General features: G+C 43.3%; 1 protein-coding gene across 3 annotated transcripts in view; it reads left to right on the forward strand.

Annotated features, from left to right (window-relative positions):
- The window catches only part of JPH4 (junctophilin 4), a 412,372-nt gene that overhangs the window by 273,512 nt on the left and 120,226 nt on the right, over nucleotides 1-18,634 (forward strand). For all 3 annotated transcript variants that reach the window (XM_086923699.1, XM_086923700.1, XM_086923698.1), the window contains exon 5: nucleotides 11,874-12,667. In XM_086923699.1, coding sequence (XP_086779825.1) covers nucleotides 11,874-12,667 — 794 coding nt within the window. The remainder of the gene's footprint in view (nucleotides 1-11,873; nucleotides 12,668-18,634) is intronic.

The following is an 18,634-nucleotide window of genomic DNA, read 5'->3' on the forward strand; positions in this document are numbered from 1 at the left end:
CATTTTGCTCTAGATGGGAGTCTATAACATGTGTGGCAAATAGTACACACAGGACATATATGGAATTTGTACAAAGCCCACCTGTCTGCCCACCCAAAAAGAAACATCATCTCCACTTAATGGAGCTGCACCTGGAAATGTTCCTCTCCTCCTCAATGGGCCAATTGTGAAGAATCCCAAATCCCAGAGAAACTAGGGATTTTATTCCAGATTCTTCTTGTTAAAAAAGAAAACGGGGCAGTGGAGACCAAATCTAGACTTCAGATAACTGAACAAGTTTCTGAATAAGCAGTCTTTTCGGATGGTCAAGCTTCAGGAAGTCCATCTGATGATCAAATGAGGAGATTACCTGACATCCCTGGACCTTTAAGACATGTATTTCCATGTATACTTGTCCTCCAAAAGCACAGCAAGTTCTTCCGCTTTTCAGTGGTGGGGAAACACTACCCATTTAAGGTGCTCCCCTTCATCTCAAATCAGCACCTCTTTTTTCACTTAATGCCTAGCTCCAGTTGCTACTTTCCTCAGATGGCAGGGTTACTAACTGTACCTATAGTTGGACAATTGACTCGTCAAGGATCCAACAAAAGGAGAGGCAAATACTTTTATAGCTGTCTGCATCAGTTTATTTCAGAGTTTCTGTTTCACACTGAGTGAAAACAAATCTTCTTTAGAGCCACACATGAGTATTCAGATTTTGGGAGCGACACTCGATACACAGTTCAGCATGGCATACCCTTAGCCAGAATGAGTGCTGAAGCTTCAAAGCATGGTAAAGTACCTATCCACTAGACAAATCACGGTCAGGCAGTACAAGTCCATACTGGGCCTAATGTAATGAGGAATAGGGCATATTCTATTTTTCAGACATTCACATGAGACCCGTCCAACATGAACTGGACGTTCAATGGAAACAAATCAACATCTCATGGGATGACATAATCAGAGTCTTCAGATGACTTAAACAAGCCCTATTGTGGTGGAAATTCCATGAAAACCTCAAGGCAGGTCTCCCATTTCAGCCTTTATCAGACAGAGTGGTGCTTACAACGGATGCATCCATGCAAAGCTAGGGAGATCACCTGCAAGAGCTGTTGACCAGCGGACTCTGCTTAGATGTAGACATTGCTTATTACATCAACATACTAGATCTTAAAACTATTAGACTGGGCCTACAAGTGTAGCTTACCAAGATTAGCAGGTCCAGCAGTCCTCATCAGGTGGGACAATACATCATCTATGTTTTACATAGCAAGAAATGGGGGACCTGAGCTCAGCCTCTCTCATAAGAGCTTAGACTTCTCTGAGACCAGGCTATTTCCTCACAAAATTAACATTACTGTGGAACACTTGCCAGGATACAAAAATGATTAGGCAAATTCTCTAAGTTGACAACTATCAGACTGCCACTAGTGGGAACTCCACCACGACCAAGTCGACTACATCTTTCAAAAATGGGTTTAGCACACAATTAATTTATTTGCCACCCAGAGCAACACACAATGTTAATGCTTTGCCAGCAGGTTTTGGCTACTAGGGACCATGGGCAATGCCTTTTGATCAGATGCTCCAACTGCTTTCTGTACCCCTTTCCTCAATTTCTCTTGATCCCCAGGGCTTTGAGGTAAGTGAAGACAGATAATGGCACTCTGTTTCTCATTAGACTGCCAGTATTGGTACAGTGAGCTCCTGTGACTTTCTGCTCTTCTGGTGATCCCACTGAAACCACATTCCAAGCTCCTCTCCAAAGGCCGACAACTGATACTCATTATAACCCCAAGTCATTGGGGCTGTCACCATGGTACCTGATCACCTAGACTTTGGCTACTTGGTGCCAGCAGACTGTAGGAGCATCCTAGCACAATCATGATCACCAGCTGCTGTAAAGACATAGAAGGCCAAATGGAAGTGTTTCTGTGTCTGGTGAAAAGACAAGGGTTTCATCCAATATTTATGCAAGCTCACCAGATACTCTCATACTTGTTGGATAAAAAGGATGTGAAATATTCATTTGTGCAAGTCAGTCTGGTGGTAATATCAAGTGTAGAAAAACATAACAGGCCTTATCCACTCTGTCCTCGCAGAGTATCATAAACCAATTTTTAAAGGGACTCTTTTAAGTGTTTCCACCTGTCCCACACCCTCCAGTGTCATGGGAGCTTAATAATGTCTTTTAAGTCAACCTCCTTTAGAACTCAACCACAAAGCATATGTAAATTACATGGAAAACAGCTGAGTTCCTTACTGTTGTGAGCGTGGGCAGAAATTCTGTCCTGGAGTGCTGTCTTCCTTGAGTTTGAGGCATGTGAGCTGTAGATCACATGCTTTGCATAGCCTGCCATCTAGTGTTGGGTCCGGATGTTTGCACTTTGTTCTTCTTCGAAGAAGACTTTTCCAGTCACAAGGTAGGTGACTCCTCCTTTCGGTGATAGTGCACATGGGCATCGACTCCATTGTTAGATTGTTTTTTTCCGCCATCGGGTTCGGATGTGAATTGCTGCGCGCCCGTTTGGCACCGTTTCTAGTTTCCCCTTCGATGATCAATCCACTACCCTCAATGGTATTGTTTCTCGATCGCGTTTCCCATTCTCCTGGTATTATTTTGACTCAAAGACCTTTGATCAGTAAACTCGTGGTGGACCATTGGGCCTACCCACGCCGGGCTCGCTAGCAGTCACTGGAAGGGACTCCATTCAAGCTCTGTCCCGTGTGTTGCACTAAGTTTCCGCGCACTGACATGCAGGAAGTGTGCAACCTTTGCCTATCCCCAAAACACAACAAAAAAGACTGAGACTTGTGGCGATTGTTTCGATTGAATAAGACGCTCAGTGACCGTCTGTCTCGACATCATGAAACGCGACATAAGTGCGGCTCTTCATTGATCGGCAAAGATTCCGACACAGAAGAACTATATGCTCATGGAGCCGAAGAAGTAGAACATACCCCCATTTCCGAGGCCGACTCTGGCATGGAAGAAGAGGACCAAGTTACACCGGGTCAGCGTACCGTGAGTACAGAAACCCCCTTGCCCCAGCAACACAAGACTAAAAAGGCTCCGGTCCTTCCCCTCCCTTCGGGCCACGGTCATCAAAAGTTTTGGGCGCCCCGCCCTCAGGCCTGGCATTGAAAAAACAAGGAAAAGACTTCCGGCTCGGGCTCAAGTCGGCCCCATGGTGGTGCTGAGTCCCAGCAACACAAGACTAAAAAGGCTCCGGTCCTCCCTCTGCCTTCGGGCCAAGGTCATATACAGTTTTGGGCGCCCCACCCTCGGGCCCAGCACCGAAACACAAGAAAAAGCCTTCCTGCTCGGGATCAAGTCGGCCCCATGCTGGTTCTGAACCGAAACTTTCGGTGTCGGAGCCGAAACCTTCGGTGTTGAAACCAAAGCATGTTGTGGCAACCCTTCCACTATTATCGAAGAGTAAGTCTTTGGAGCTGAAGGGTTTGGAGCCAAAACTTTCCACAGCGAAAACGGAGATCAAAGACAAAAAGACTCCACCAAAAGAGCCTTGGTCCGACGTTCCACTTTCGGATCCAAAACACAGAGAACTGGTAATAAATCCAGACACTGGACATATCCATGCCAAATTGCCTGAAAAAAAGGAAAATGGGCCTGCAGTAGTATTACCACATTTATCTGAAAAATATGGATACTAACCTTTCTCTACCTTACATTCCACCTCCTTCTCCAGGGCCGGACTGGGAACCAAAACCGGCCCTGGCAAAGAGCTCGACCGGCCTTTTCCCCCGGAGGGTTGTGAGTGCCGCTGAGCTCTTTGCCGGGGCCGGTTTTCAGCCGATTTTGTAACAAAAATGGCCCTCAGGGGCCCCAAACCGGCCCCCACCTGTGTGGCGCACCGGGGGATTGCCCGGTGCCCGCTATGGCCAGTCCGGCCCTGTCCTTCGCCCACTGATCCAAACTTACTCATCACACCCATAAATTCACCACCACCACTAGCACCTGACCCACAGGATGAAGGGGATGTGGATGTGGATGAGGATAGGCCACAGGATACAGATCCATGGGAAGATTATGACACTGAACGAAACACGGATAATGACCCTGATTTATATCCGTCCAAACCCTCACCACCCAACGGCAATATAGAATATATTGAGCTACTTAACAGGGCTGCTCATTAACATGGAGTGGAGCTGCATAAGGAGGCTTTAGAAGAGGATTTCTTATTTGAAACACTAAGTTCCTCTCAGAGAGCTATTCATACACTGCCAATGCTTAAAGGGTTGCTTAAGCATACAGATTAGACTTTTAAAGATCCTGTGAGGGCAAGAATCATTACATCCAGGGTGGAGAAAAAATATAAACCTGCACCTACTGACCCTGCCTACATCAAGGGTCAGCTGCCTTTGAACTCTCTTGTGGTTTCCAACGCTTGCATGAGAGCTAACCCACAGACTACAGGTGAGGCCCCTCCTTCTGATAAGGAGTCAAAATTAATTGATGCCTTGGGCAAAAGGGTAGCATCACGAGCAGCTATTCATTGGCACATTGCTAATACTCAAGCTTTATTAGCTCAATATGATAGGACTCATTATGATGAGTCAGAGAAGCTCATGCAATTTATACCTGATGAGCATAAATCAAAGGCTAATGACCTTATTCAGGAGGGCAAACTAATCACAAATACCTCCATCAGGTGTGCATTAGACGCAGCAGACACAGCCGCCCGGTCAGTAAACACCAGCGTACTGCTACACAGAAATGCTTGGTTCCGAATTTCAGGATTCAAACCTGAAGTGCAAGCCTCTTTTCTCAACAAACCATTTGACAAAGAACACCTCTTTGGTCCAGCAGTTGACACTTCGCTGGAAAAAAATGAAAAAAGACACTGAGGTTGCCAAGTCCATGGGGGCTTTGCAGTTACCTTCAAATAGAGGATCCTTTAGTCGCTCCTTTTACAGGGGTGGCTCCAAGAATATATACACAGGGAATCCCTCCTCCTCTTACAAGGGCAACAACCAATCACCTTCATCAAGAGGCTATTTTAGAGGTGGGTGTAGAGGAAACAATGGTAAGGGAAGATGCAGAAGCAACTAAACACGCACTTCCCCCGCAAATAACAAGCAGTGACTTTCTTCTGCTACCTCCTCAACATTCCACTCTTGTCGGGGGACGTCACTCTCAATTTCTACTTGTCTGGAATACAATCGCTACAGAAAAACTTGTTCTACAATGTATCCAATATGGTTACTGCCTGGAACTCACAGACACTCCCCCAAACATTCTTCCAAGATCACACGTAATGTTACAAGAACATCTCACCCTTCTCAAGCAAGTAGTTCTATCTATGTTAGAGAAGGGAGCTATAGAACCAGTCCCGTTACAATATCAAGGGGCCGGTGTATACTCCCTGTACTTCCTAATTCCCAAGAAGAACGGCTCTCTCAGGCCTATACTAGACCTCAGAGAACTAAATCTATACATTCATTCTGACCATTTTCATATGGTGACACTCCAACAAGTGCTCCCGCTCCTTCTGCAAGGCTACTTTCTGTCCACTCTGGACTTAAAGGACCCCTATTTCCATATCCCAATGCACCCTGCTCACAACAAATACCTCAGTTTCATGGTAGCAGGCCAGCATTATCAATTGAAGGTTCTCCAATTCGGACAAACTAACTAACTAACTGCTTTTCCGCCTCTCCCACTCATTCCATTAGTGGTTCGGAAACTAGGACAAGTTTCCCTGACACTAATTCCAGTTGCTCCCACATGGGCCCGACAACATGGGTTCACAACCCTGTTGGAGCTCTTAGTAGTTCCTCACCAAAAACACACCCAATCTCCTCACGCAGAGCCGTGGAGAGCTAAGACATCCATATTCCAGTCATCTCAACCTTGCGGTCTGGCACCTGAAATCTTAGAGTTTGGCTACCTTAATCTCCCACCTGACTGCATAAACATCATCAAAGAGGCTAGACGTCCTAATATAAGAGCCTGCTATGCAGCAAAGTGGAAGCGGCTTGTGATATACTATAGTAACAATCAAATCAACCCGCTTGATGCTTCAGTTCAAAACATTATATGCTATTTATTACATCTGCAGCATTCAAATTTAGCGTACACATCCATACGCTTACATCTTGCTGCAATAGCTGCCTACCTCCAGAATAGACAACATCTGTCTCTCTTCAGAGTGCCTGTCATTAAAGTATTTATGGAGGGACGTAAAAGAATCATTCCCCCAAGACTTCCATCTGCTCCAGTGTGGAATCTCAACATTGTCCTGATCAGACTGATGGGTCCACCTTTTGAGCCATTGCACAGATGTGAGCTGCAATTTCGCACTTGGAAGGTAGCTTTCCTCATAGCTATCACATCACTGAGGAGAGTGGGTGAGCTTCATGCACTAACCATGGAAGAACCATTTTTACAAGTACACCAAAACAAAGTGGTTCTTCGGGCCAACCCAAAATTCCTACCCAAGGTCATTTCTGCCTTTCATATCAACCAATCTGTTGAGTTGCCTGTGTCTTCCCTCAACCAGATTCAGTGGCAGAACATGCTTTACACACCTTAGATGTGAAAATAGCATTACTCTACTACGTAGAAAGGACAAAACCTTTTTGTGAGATAAACCAACTATTTGTGGCTTTTGCTCCACCACATAAAGGCAATCCCATATCAAAATCAGTCATTACACAGTGGATAGTCAAGTGCATTCAAACATGCTATGCAAAAGCAAAACGAACATTAAAAATTCCTCCAAGAGCGCACTCCACACGCAAATTAGGGGCTTCTATGGCATTCTTAGGAAATATACCCATAGATGAAATCTGCAAAGCTGCAACATGGTCTACACCTCACACATTCACAAAACACTATTATGTAGATGTGTTAGCAAGACAGCAAACTAGTGTGGGTCAAGCAGTTTTACGTACACTATTTCATACAACTGTAACAGCTACAGGTTAGCCACTGCTTTGGGAGATATCTGCTATATAGTCTATACAAAGCATGTGATCTACAGCTCACATGCCTCGAACGGAAAATGCTACTTAACCAGTATGCATATGTTCTTGGCGTGTAGACCTGGAGCTTCACATGCGCCCACCCGCTTCCCCGAGAACCTTTACCTGTTGTAGTGACATCTTACTTAGATACATATTTACATGGACATCTCTTCCTACTACTCTCACTAACTCCATTATCACCCTCTGCGGGAAAACAATCTACCAATGGAGTCGATGTCCATGCGCACTATCACCAAAAGGAGGAGTCACCTACCTTGTGACTAGAAAAGACTTCTTCAAAGAAAAACAAAGTTCAAACATCCGGACCCAATGCTAGATGGCAGGCTATGCAAAGCATGTGAATCTACAGCTCTATTATTATTTATTATTTTTTTATTTATGTAATTTTTAAAGCGCAACAATTACCCGTGGGTGTCTCGGCGCTGGGAGCTAGATCTATTACCAGTGTTTCAGAGAGCAGATACAGAGCTCTATATCTGAAGTTGCTAGTTAGTTCATTGAGAAAACAGCCATGTTTTAAGTTGCTTTCTAAAAATAAGCAATGTGGGGCTAGATTTAATGTTGAGAGGAAGGGAATTCCACAATCTTGCTGCTGCAATGCTAAAACGTCTGTCTCCCCAGTTGATTTTCCTTGTTCTGGGGGTTTGAAGCAGGTGGGCGGTGTTGGAACGAAGCGTTCTGGGGGTTGGTAGAGGCTTAAGGGAATTTCTAAGAAATTTGGGTCCCATGTTGTTTATTGCCTTGTATACAATACACAAGGACTTAAACTTAGTGCGGCTCCTCACCGGGAGCCAATGCAGTTGAGCTAATTGTCTTGAGACAGAGGTAAATTTTGGGATCCCAAGTAGAACTCTGGCGGAGGCGTTCTGAATCATTTGCAGTTTGGAAATTACTTTTTCTTGAGCGTTGAGGAAAAGGGCATTACAGTAATCAGTACGAGAAAACACTAGGGTTGAAATAAGAGTTTTGCCAGCGGTGGTAGGAAGGTATGGCAAAAGCTTCTTAATTTTTCGCAAGATGTTGAATGACGATGAAACTACAGAATTCACATGGTGATGGAAATGGAGTTTATCATCGAATATAACACCCAGGTTTCTCACTTTGCTGACTGGTTCAGGTGGAGTGCCCATTTCCTCCGGCCACCATAAGGGAGACCAGGCCGGCTGAACCTTACCAAACAGCATAACTTCGGTCTTAGAGGAGTTCAATTTAAGACAGTTAGAGGCCATCCAGCAGCTGATGGCCCGCATGCCGTCTTTGAAGTTAGCCGCTATAGTGGGTCCGTTTTTGTGAATAGATAATACCAGCTGGGTATCATCAGCGTAAGTGGTCAAATTAATATTGTACGCTTTTATTACCCTCGCCAAGTCCGACACGTAAATGTTAAAAAGGGTCGGACTCAGCGAGGAGCCCTGTGGAACACCGCAAGGAAGGGCGAATGTCGGGGAGGTAAATGAGCCCAGCTTAACTGCCTGTTTACGGTCGGCCAGGAAAGATGCTATAAGGTCTTTGGCCTTGTGTTTGATACCGATGGCCTCGACACGGCCGATCAAGGTAGAGTGATCGACCGCGTCGAAAGCCGCCGACAAGTCCAGCAGAATCAAAACAGCCTGTCCATCGTTGTCCATAGTGGTTCTTATTTCGTCAGCGGCCTTAATCAGAGCCGTTTCTACATGTGAAGAACAGATGCATACTGTGTAAGTAGCATTTTCCTTCTCTTAGGGCTTATATCAACAGGGGGGTAGGGGAGAGGCAAGTGTTCACTATCAAGGAATAGTTTCTCTGATTCACAAAGTCATCCTTAGAACCAATCCTAAATTCATACCCAAAGTCCATACTGACTTTCACTGTCATACTCCATTCCTTCTTCCCAAATCCAACAAAGCCAGCAGAAAGATTGTTGCATTCCTTAGATGTTCATAGATGCATCAGGTTTTACATCAACGAGACAAATAGCATACATTCATCAGATCAACTGTTTGTGCCTTTTGGCCAGCTTGGAAGGAGTTGACCCCTGTCCAAAAAAGGAAGAGAACATTGGCTCTCAGCCGGCATCACCTTCTGCGCAAGCAAAACCATGTGTCCGCTCAAGGGAAGGGTGAGGGCGCATTCCACCAGAATCATGGCTAAAACTGTTGCACTCTGTGCTGGTGTACACTGGTAAGGCATCCTTTGTGTAGCCACCTGGATAGGCAGGCACACATTCACGAAGCACTACTGCCTCGATGTGAACACAGAAGCTGACATAGCTGTGGGACAGGTAGTCCTCCAAAACCGAGCCTACTTCCTGCTTTCTAATAGTTATTATAATTGTTATGAACTGCTTACTATTCTGAATCAACCGTGTGAATATATGAAAGATCCAGCACTAGAGAAGAAAGTGGGTTTGTTTCTGTTACTCAAGTTCTCTAGAGTTAATATCGGTCATATATTCACAAGTAGCTCCACTCTCTTCCAGTCAGAGGCTCACTCATTACATACTCTTTTCACATTTGTGCTATGAAATCTAGGCTACGGCAGCCTCTTGGGGGAGTAGCGTAGTAGAGCTGGAACTTCATCTCATTGGCTGAAGCTCTGGATGCTTCAAATGAAGTGGATTTTCTACTAAAAACTCTGTTGTTGAGTTCTGTAGCCATATGAACCCAGTTTACTGCTATTTAAGATTACAAGAGATTCCCAGTTTGACAAGAGGGAATGATTGAAGCACATGAAAATATGAAAGATACCAACGCTGGAGAACTGGATTTACAGGTAAGTAATTAATTTCTAAAAGCACCCGGCATACTGGTCTTAAGGCCTTTTGATGCTCTTCTCGGGAATTTTCAACTACAAGAATGTCTGCTTGTTTATTTCGACCTACATGTCATGCAGTCAGTTTCAGTTGTTTCTCGGTCTTGTTTAAGTTCCAGTTGCAGTTGGTTGGCTTTCCACAGTGAGGCTCCTCTCTATTTCACCTCACAAAACCAATGAGAATATTAATGATAAATAGACTTTTATCTATACGGGTAGGTATACTTCCTCTCATGTATTTGCAAGGGGCATATTTCAAGATGGCCCGTCATGCAGTCAGTTTCAGTTGTTTCTCGGTCTTGTTTAAGTTCCAGTTGCAGTTGGTTGGCTTTCCACAGTGAGGCTCCTCTCTATTTCACCTCACAAAACCAATGAGAATATTAATGATAAATAGACTTTTATCTATACGGGTAGGTATACTTCCTCTCATGTATTTGCAAGGGGCATATTTCAAGATGGCCGCATGCTACTCCTTTTATGTCTGTTGACCCATCCCTAGATGGACGTATTGCTTTTGTTTGTTTGTTCCTGGCTGTCTCTCAAGACTTGAGGGCTCAGGGGTAAAAGTGGCAGACTTCCTAGAATGGCTGGTATCTTCCTTACTTCATGGGACCTCCACACTGTTTTACTAAGGTTGGGAGTCCATTCAAAGATGACCACTGCAGTCGAATGCTCACAAAACGTCTTGGCAAGGCAAGAGGGGCTTCCAACCACCACTACTCAGTGGCCCAGCCGAATGCTTTCCACAGTTTAGAATGCATCACGAGGCAGCATTGACTCACTGATCGGCAGTGCGCACTGGATGGTTTTCATTCAGTCCTTGCAGCATGCAGCCCTGTGTGTGTTGACAGCTGGAGCTATTCTTCGAACTTCACACTGCAGAGGGACCGGCCTACAATGGGAAATGATGCATTCTGCCACATCATCCCCCCCTCATCTCCTTATATTTGTCATTTGCTTCTGCTGAATCAAGGCACAATTTTACTAACTGACTGCTATTAGCTGCTGGAAGGACAAAACGTAGAAGAAACTCTTTGAACCTAAGACGGAGATTTCAATTGTGGGTCTAACTGACTCAGATTGGCAGCTCAGCTATAGATGGTGCCCACCTCTGGTCCCACATTCTGGCCCTGTGATAGCACACAATCTGGGATTGGTTATTTGCACCAAAAATGGTAACACTACAAAGAATGGTTTACTTTACTTACAATTTCTGTGGCTTCTTCATCGACAGTGTGGACAGGTTTTGTCTAGGTAATCTTGTGAATTGTGCATGAAGATCCCCTATTGCCTATACTGTCCACAGTGCACTGGTTTTCTGTTCAATAAACAAATCCCATATAACTGTCTGCATTGCAAGCAATATGGTCAATGGACTTGGTCCGCCCTTATGCAGTATCATATCCTATCTCTACATTCCAGCACAGAGTCTGTAATTCTCTACAGCAAGCTTGCTTAGAATATTTAGGAAGTGGAATTTGGTGACTTACCCTTGTGGCAAAGCTTGCCTCTGATCTTTACCGTAAATTAGTTTGTCTTCAGGTTCCTGCTTGAAACATGTATAACATGGTTTTATTGCACGTACAATTCATTTCCTTATTGCTGGATACACAATTAAAAACCTTTTTTTGCATCATAAGTGCCTTACTCAAGCACAAGGAAAGACCTTTTTTGGCAGGGACAGTTTCATGTCTGACGCCAGGGTATGGACACATCTGATATGAATGGGCTGTGACAAAGACAGACATGGTAGTTAGGTGATTTGTTGGTTCTCGGCGGACATCTCTTTGTTGCACCTTGCTATATGGGTCTCTTGATGCCTATGGATTCAAGCAACTTTAGGATACAGTGGCTTCAAGGTCTGATGACGTTAGAGATATGTTTGGTGACGCTGTAGCTGCTGCTCTTTGCTCATGGTCGCTTACTGAAATATGAAGATTAGAAGGTGTTCAGATCTGCAGGACGACACTACCGAGCATGCTGTTTTGTACAGTCCTCTTTCTACTTCTTGGACTGCCAGATGCTTGGTTAGCTAAGTGGCAGAAAATGGGGGCGAAATTAACCACCTGTTTCTCTTCATTACACAGGCAGACGCCAACACCGGGACTCAGAAGAGACTGATGCTGACCTGCTGGATGGCTATGACAGTCCCTACGAGAATGGGCTGACACCCTCAGATGTGACACCAGATCCCAGCCTACCACCCAGCTACCCTGCCACACCACTTCAGCACTGGCGGGGACTTGCCCATCACCACCCTCGTCCTATTCTGGAGAACGGCGAGCGTGGCCACAACAGACTGGATGATCAACTGGCTGCCGACCTCTCGGACACTGAGGACTGGCCCCTGGCCAAGGAACGAGAGAGTCCAGTGCTTGGGATGCGGCGGTCCAATGGGGCCATTTATGGGTGTGGCCGGGTGCTGAGCGGTGGGGGCGGGTACAGACCAGGAAGGGGAGAATATGTCACCAGACCCCCTCCCTTCCCACACTTTGATGATGGGCTGTGGGAGCAGGATGAGGAAAATCTCAGTAATTATGAACTGGAAGATTACCCAGTGCCCGATGGACTTGAGGAGGATGACTGCGACTTCAGAGAAAATGCAGAGGTCTTGGTGGAGGAGCCAGGGGAAGGTACAGCAGAGTTCTACGACTGTGAGAACAATGGGCAAGAGGATACCAGCAGGACTGAGGCCTCACAGGTGGGCGACATGGGTCCCGGAGCACAGGATGGACAGAACAGCCGCGCACCTGCAGGATTGAAGCCTGAGGGTCCGGCTTTAGGAACAGATGACCGGCCCGTACTCCAGCTGGACACTACCCTGAGCATGCCAGATTCGGGGAACAGGAATCCAGAGTGCCCAGAGAGCATTGTGCAGCAGGTAAGAATCCATGCCTGCTTACATCATCACTGTATAAAAGAAATGAAAATATTAAAAACTAAGCATATTAAGATATTTCATTTTGTTGTTGTTCAGGAACACTAGGCTTTTCCTAGTAAATAGTGCATGATCTGAGGTACTTACAATAAAGGCCCCAAGTATGTTGAGCCATTGTTAAAAGTTCCCACCGGAGGAAACATGACGTCCACCCGACTCTGAATAGAACAGGCAGACTGTTAGTTTGGCAGACAGGATAATCCACCATGTTTGTGGCGGAGTACCCTGTCCACCAAAATCTCAATGAGGCCATAAGTCTCAGATTCTGTGAGAGCGTACATAACTGTGCCAATTGCATGAGGAAAGCGAGCTACTCTCAACCAGTATTAACATTTTCTGATATAAGGTTATTATATTTACTCCTTGTCATCTGGGACACCAAGTTCCATTTCCTAGCCTTCATTTAAAAACCTGGGAGATGTAATCCTTGTTCAGCTCAACTGAACCAACTCCACCAAAGATCTAGATTGCACTTTTAATGTACGAAAAACACCTGGCTTCAATATGGTGTCCTTAACCCCTTCCACGCTGATGACGAGCTGGGCTTGTCATGGTGTAGCCTCCTCGCACGCTGATGACGAGCCCAGCTCGTCATGTAACATGGGTTTTTTAAAATCTCAGCATAGGTGCTGAATTCAAATAGCGCGCATGAGGTTAAAGAAATAGATGCACGAGTCAACCTATTTTGTTTGCTCTCTGTAGAGCCACTGCTGTGTTTGGTGCAGGTGTATTAATGACTTCGGGATCATGTTCTCTTCTCTTTCTCTCTTAACCCTTAGGTTTGTTCTTCTTTTGCTCAGCACCTCTCATGAAAAGGAATACACTTGTTAATACCCTGAGTTGGAGTGTAGAACTAGAGATGTTCCAGTCAGTTCCACCATTGACCCTCTGACATCTAATAACCGTAGAACTCTTAAATGGCCAATAGTCCTGGGGAAAGATGTCATAGTCAAAAAAATCTATGATCTCTATGTGGATCTGATGTCTCCGTTTGTTGATACTGAAGCACAAGAGATCCTTATTATGCAGATCCATATAGATATGGCCCTGGGTCTTGGTGATATACTGACTAAAACTCTTAAGCCTCTTTCAAATAGTCAGAAAATTGCAGCTAAGGGTAATAGATGGTATAATAAAGAATGCCGCAATGCAAAAAAGGAACTCATAATAGCTTCTAAAATGAATAATGCAGTAGCCTTAAGGGAAAAAAGGAAGCAGTATAAGGCTACAACTAGTGCGGCAAAGAGAAATTGGGACGAGAAAATAAGGTCTGATCTTCTGGATGCATGCAAAAGGAAAGATCAGGCTATGTTTTGGGGCCTGATTGCTAGAGGTTCTAGTTGTGGCACCCCAAGTAGGGATAGGTTTTTGGAAGCTAGCAGGTGGGTCTCACATTTTCTGATTTATATTCACTTAGTATTAACGAACCAACTCCTTCCAATGATGAACTAGGAATTAATTTAACCTCAACACCGCTATGCTTTAATATGGTTGATACTATTAATGCTATTATGACATTAAAACCAGGCAAGGCTCCAGGACTGGACAGAATCCCTGGAGACTTATGGAAACATGAGAATATATATGAACTGGGCCCCATATATTAATTGTCTTTGCAATAAAATTGCAAATGGCGCACCTATTCCAGAATCCTGGCAGGGCGCTGAGATTGTTACGATTTTTAAAAAGGGGGACCGCACGAATCTGGCCCATTACAGACCCATTAGTCTTATGGACGTTCTTCAAAAAGTATTTGCGAGACAAGTTTTAAGTAGGCTAAGTACTTGGATGGGGGAAACTAGTACTCTCACTAAGTATCAAGCGGATTTTAGAGAGAAGATTAGTACAATTGACCAGGTATTTAGATTTTAATGTATCATCAGGAAATACACCAGAATTAAGAGGGGGCATCTTTACGTGGCATTTGTTGACCTTAGGGCGGCTTTCGACCTTGTTCCCAGAAATGCCCTATGGTTGAGACTGAGGGACATGGGGGTCCCTGGGGAGATTTTGGGGCAAATTGTTAGACTACACGAGGCGAACTATGCCAGGGTAAGATGGGGTCCTAATGGCGAATTGACAGAGCGTATTAATATTAGTAAAGGTGTCAGGCAAGGGTGTCTCCTGGCTCCTACATTGTTTTCTCTATATGTAAACGACATACCAGAGACCCTCTGGGGCTGCGAGCATGACTCTCCTAAGTTGGGTGGAGACTATGTGCCTGCTCTGCTATTCGCAGATGATACTATTTTAATTTCTCAGACACCGCGAGGGTTACAAAATTTGCAGGACACCTTTGAGAGTTACTCTATGAATAAGGGTCTTGAGATTAATTGGTCGAAAACAAAGTACATGGCGATTAATCCGCATAGGAGTTTTAGAAAAACACTATTGGTCAATGAAGAAAAAATACAGTATGTTTCTAGTTTTGATTATCTAGGCATTACTTAATTGGAAACCGCAAATAAACAAGAGTAAGACAATTTTAACTCAGAATTTGGTTCCTATAGTAAGACAATACAAGAGTAGTTATACTAAAGCAATTTCACCGGTTTTAGAATTATATAAATATAAAGCACAGGCATCTTCATTATATGGAGCAGAATTATGGGGACATTGTGGTAACCAAGCATTCGCAATACATGAGAATACCTTTTTTAGGAATATTCTAGCACTTCCTCAACGTACACCCCTCTTTCCTTTGATGCTGGATCTGGACATCCACCGTACTGATGACCACGGTGCGTTACGTCCATTATTGTATTGGATTCGCGTGTGGTTGACAAGTGAATTAGTAGATTATAGAGAGGCTTTAAAGGAAATTATTTAAAAAGAAAATTTAACCAAATTGGTATGGCTGAATCACATTGAGGATTGGTTAACCAATTTAGGACTAAGCCATTACTGGTCATATCCGGAGTCCCTTACACTAAACTGCAAAAAACAACTAAAGGAGAATACTGGGACTTCATCCGAAACTCTAAGTTACATAGTTCTGATTTGGGTTCGTTTTCTCTTAAGTTTCTTAATGTAAAGATGGAGAAGATTTGAGCCATTCATGGATGAGATTTTACCAGTTCTAGTGAAATCGCTGTATTTAAAATTTCGTTATGGTATTTTACAGATTAAATCTAATACCTCGAGATGGCTGTATAAGAAGGGTCAAAGCCAATTGGAAAACTGACTCCGCACTCGAATATCTTTGTTGTTGTAATTTGTAAGGTTGATAAAGTTTGGAAATGTGGCTGGTGCTTGATGTGAATTCCCTTTCTGAGCCACAGGGTTAAATATGGATACCAACACGTGTTTCTTGAACATCAAGATTCACATTCACATCAGCACTCTTGTATCTTTCATACTCGTGGTGAAAATATTGTATTTACTCAGTTGTAGTAGTCAAATAAACTTTTAGTTTGTTGATTTCATTATTCTCATGAAATTGTTGTTTTTCAAAATATTTCTATTATTCCAAGTTTGTCAGTATGATACATCATCACTTTTTATGTATACTGTAAAAGTTTATTTGACTACTACAACTGAGTAAATACATTTTTTCACCACGAGTATGAAAGATACAAGAGTGCTGATGTGAATGTGAATCTTGATGTGTAAGAAGGGTACCATAGTAAAGGATTATCTAATTAAATGCGAATTGTGCTGTACAAACGCCAAAGAGGATGTAGCGCATATATTATTTTTTTGTCCTGCCTATACACACTTGAGGAAAAAATGGATAAACCCGTTTGTCGTCTCTTTGGGTTTGTGCGCTTCTGGGAAGCAGAAAGAATTTTAAGAGCAGAAACAACTCAATCGGTTGTCTTTAGTGTAAGTAGGTACCTGTTCTTTGTTGCCATTGTAAGAAAGCGATTGGGCTTCAAGTTTTAATGTTTTTAGTGATGGGGCATTAATTATGATACCGATTAGCATGTTTTATGAAATTTTCCTTGCAATGCCTAGATAGTATTATCTTATGCATTATTTTTAGGCTAAAATATGTATTTATTTTATCAAATCGGAAATAGACCAGGTTATGTTTACTGTTCATCCTAATTTTTTCTTTTTTCTTCTTTTATGTACTTCTGTATATCTTTTATGATTACCAAATCGAAATAAAGATCTTGAAATGAAATTAAAATAATACCCCGAGTTGCACACGCGCACATCCCCTTATATTGATTGACTACCTTAGCCTTCACTGGACGTGGTATGCCTTTGCACCTAAAGAGAAAAATACCTCACTCCTCTGTGACTCTTAAAGCACCACAATTGTCAATTTCGAGGAGATAAACAAAGGTGTTTTAACAAAACTTTCACATTTTTTTCAAGAAACTATAAAAACCGAATAGTGAATAAAAAATAGATACTGTATGGAACCTACCATTTTCTCAAAGGAGATTTCTGAATTTGAAAATATGCTAGTCAATTAGATAGCACAGCGCCAAGCGATATGTTGCATGTTTCTTTTCCTTACTTTACCTTATTTATTCTTCTAGTCTTTCTCCTTTGTCATCTTTGAAATGCCCTATGTGCGCTTCTGATGCATGAGGTGGAGTTGTGGAGCTTCTTTAGGACACTGTTATTTTTATACTGGACACTGTGCTGAATAAAACAAGGTGTGATCTCACGCCACCTTGCATCGGTTCTACTTCTTAAAATGTGACAAGGAGTGCAGGATGGTGCCTAACTGCACCTTTGTTCAGCATAGATGTTGGTTCCAACTGCAATAAACCAATAAACAATCACCTGTCTGTACATCAGTCGCAGCGCTAGCATGGCTCAACAATGATCGGTCCCAATATCTGGCGCCCTGGTGCAAGGTTTGGAACTGTTCTATCTCAGAATTACTATAGTAAGTGGAGTATTGGTGACTATGCTTGAAGCTGGGCAAACTGGTGAAGGAATCGGCGGTCAGGATTTACTGACTATAACACATATTACTGTGGTGGATCCATATGTGAGAACCTCTTCATATGCCACCATGGTTTCCATGTTATATGCATTCATAAACTTTAGAAGTATATCACAAATGCAAGCTCTTGGGAATTTACAGGCACATGCATCAATGTTGGCTTTTGCGATTTCTTAATTGCAATTTTTAAGGAATCGCAATTAAGGAATCGCAAAAGCCTATGCATGTAGAAATCGCTTAAAAAATAGTAATTTCTAAACATTCCTTAATTGCGACTCGCAATTAAGTAATACCTAGAGGCCCATGGGAATGAATGGGTAGACATTCTCAATTTGCGATTCTCAATTAGTGAATCGCAAATTGAGAATGCAATTTCAAGGGTGTCAAAAGGACACCCTGTTGCACCCCCTGAAATTGATCTGTGGACATATGTTGCGCACACACATGACCTAAGAGCATGTGTGTGCGCAACAAGAAACTTTGAAAAATGCACAAAGTTTTTGCAAATTACCATGAAGTTCAACTTCGTGGTAATTTGCGCCCCCTATTAGCGAAATTGCAGATATTTTTACCTTAATGAATTGCATTTAAGGAATCTCAATTTGCGATTCCTTGAATACAATCGCAATTTAAGTAATCGCAATTAATATATTACTTAAATTGCTATCTTTGCTTTTGGGATGATGGATACCAAATGCAAAAATACCACCGTTTTTTTTTATGCATGTGGCTGTTAGACTTTAGTGCTGTGCATCATTTCCTGCTTGCTAGCATGCACTTTGATTCACCCTCAAATTTTTTTCAGTCTAAGGAATACCTTCTGAGTCCATGGAGAAGGTGGACAGAGGAATGTATCACTTATATGAGGGCCAGTGAGGCGACCAAAATGCTCTAGCACAGACTCAAAAATATTTGTAGCATTGGCTGGCATCAGAAGGACAAGTGGTGTACCGGTGGTGTGAGTGGGGTAATTGAGACTTTAAGGCACTCCATTTCTACAT

This window comes from Lissotriton vulgaris, chromosome 5 (genome assembly GCF_964263255.1).
Source record: "Lissotriton vulgaris chromosome 5, aLisVul1.2, whole genome shotgun sequence".
NCBI classification, from domain to species: Eukaryota; Metazoa; Chordata; class Amphibia; order Caudata; family Salamandridae; genus Lissotriton; species Lissotriton vulgaris.